Genomic DNA, 1,685 nt, shown 5'->3' with positions numbered 1-1,685 from the left:
GCTGGAGGCACCAAGTGCAGGAAGGGATGGACTTGGAGGGTGGGGGGGTTGTCCAACCCTCCAAGGAGGAGCTGTTTAGGAGGGTACTGCGGCAGCAGGAGCAGCTTCATTCCTTGGAGGCCCACGGGGACACCCTGGAGACGGACCTACGGCTCTGGGAGCGTGGCCAGCTCGCCGGCCAGGAGGATGAGATCCTCTACCTGGAGCACCTGGTGCGGAGGAACGAGACAGAGCTGGGCGAGGAGGAGTTTTGGCAGAGTGAGCTCCGGCTGGAGAAGGAGTGTGAGCGGGAGCGGCAGGAGCGGGTTAGGAGCCTGCGGGCCAGCCTGGAGGAGTATACCCAGAGGATCTATGAGCTGAGTGCCCGGACCGAAGCCCTGCAGGAGGAGATCCAGTGGGAGATGGCCGAGAGGGCCAAGAGGGGGAAGGAGACCCCTGCGCCCAGCCCCACAGAGCTGGAGGACATGGCTGCCAAGATGAAAAGGGACCTGGAGGCTAAGGTCAAGCAAGGCACCCAGCTGGAGAGCAACCTGGCCAGCGTGGAAAAGGCCCTGGAGGAAGCTGAAAGGAACCTGCAGGTAGATGGGACCAGGTTGAGCAGATTTATGGGGTTAACTCAACTGACAGGTTGAGTGTGGATGGTCCTGCCCCACCTGGCCAGTGAGCATGGGGCTGGGTGCATGGAGGTGGTTTAGCAGCATTGACCACTGTCAGGGGGACACCACCGCTCTTACCTGGCTGGTGTAGGGTCCCGCACCCATCACTCTCCATGCAAGCTGCATCTGGGCTGGGGCTCCTGCTGGCTGGTGCACGGGGACCACAGCATCACCCAGCTCCAGCACAGACGATGGTGCTGGAGCAGATGGTCTGTATGCAGAGTCGGTGCTGTTGGCACAAGGGTCAGTGTCCTTTTGGATAAAGGAGTCACATAGGTCCCCATGTTCACAAAGCCTTTGGACCATGCAAGCTGCGCAAGGGCTTGGGCTCATCGCGGGGGGCTGCACGATGTGGGGATGGCAGCCGTGGGGCTGAGCTGTGATGCCCCTCCGGCTCGCTTGTCCTGGCCCTCCACAGCATCAGGGGGTCCAGGCACTGTGTGATGCCTGCCCTCCACCCACCAGGTCCCCTTCAGTGGAGCAAAAGGGAGAAGATTTTGCCCAGCCAGGCAGCAGTAGCTGCCCTTCCTCAGGGTGGCCATGCTTCCAGCATCTCGTCTTGAGTATCTTATTTGTGTCTGGTGTCTCGCAGCACTGTGGCAGCTGCCGTTTGATGAGTGCTCACACCCTCTTGTGGAGATGCGGCAAAGCAGGGCTGTTCCCAAAACGCCTTCCTTGTCCCCACTGCCCAAGCATCCCCCTTCCCCCTCCCCCCTCCCCGCCGCCCCTAGGGGGGGGGGCAGCCAAGCCACAGTACCCCCGAGGTCTCCTCCACCAGCTCCAGCAGGGTGACCCCAAGCTGGGGGAGCAGCCCTGGAGGGGTATGCCAGTTGGTTTTGGGGCATGGCAGGGAGGACATGCAGCTCACCCTGTCCCCCTCCTCGGTGTGTGTTTTGCAGGCCCAGACCCAAGAGCTGGAGGAGTTAAATAAGGAGCTGAGGCAGTGTAATTTGCAGCAGTTTATTCAGCAGACAGGGGCCACCGTGACCGTCCTGCAGGCCAGGTCCGAGGAGGATGCCCAGCCGGAGC

The 1,685-nt window shown here is 61.8% G+C and overlaps 1 protein-coding gene across 1 annotated transcript in view; it reads left to right on the top strand.

Annotated features, from left to right (window-relative positions):
* The window catches only part of RASSF7 (Ras association (RalGDS/AF-6) domain family (N-terminal) member 7), a gene marked incomplete at its 3' end in the record, with an annotated part of 2,401 nt that extends 720 nt beyond the window's left edge, over nucleotides 1–1,681 (top strand). The window contains 2 exon segments of the mRNA XM_010296768.1: nucleotides 8–578; nucleotides 1,556–1,681. Coding sequence (XP_010295070.1) covers nucleotides 8–578; nucleotides 1,556–1,681 — 697 coding nt within the window.
* Nucleotides 1,682–1,685: the final 4 nt, after the last annotated feature.

This window comes from Phaethon lepturus, unplaced genomic scaffold (assembly GCF_000687285.1).
Source record: "Phaethon lepturus isolate BGI_N335 unplaced genomic scaffold, ASM68728v1 scaffold32590, whole genome shotgun sequence".
In the NCBI taxonomy this organism is placed as follows: Eukaryota; Metazoa; Chordata; class Aves; order Phaethontiformes; family Phaethontidae; genus Phaethon; species Phaethon lepturus.
Note: the sequence above shows the minus strand (reverse complement) of the source record. Positions and strands in the feature narration are given on the sequence as shown.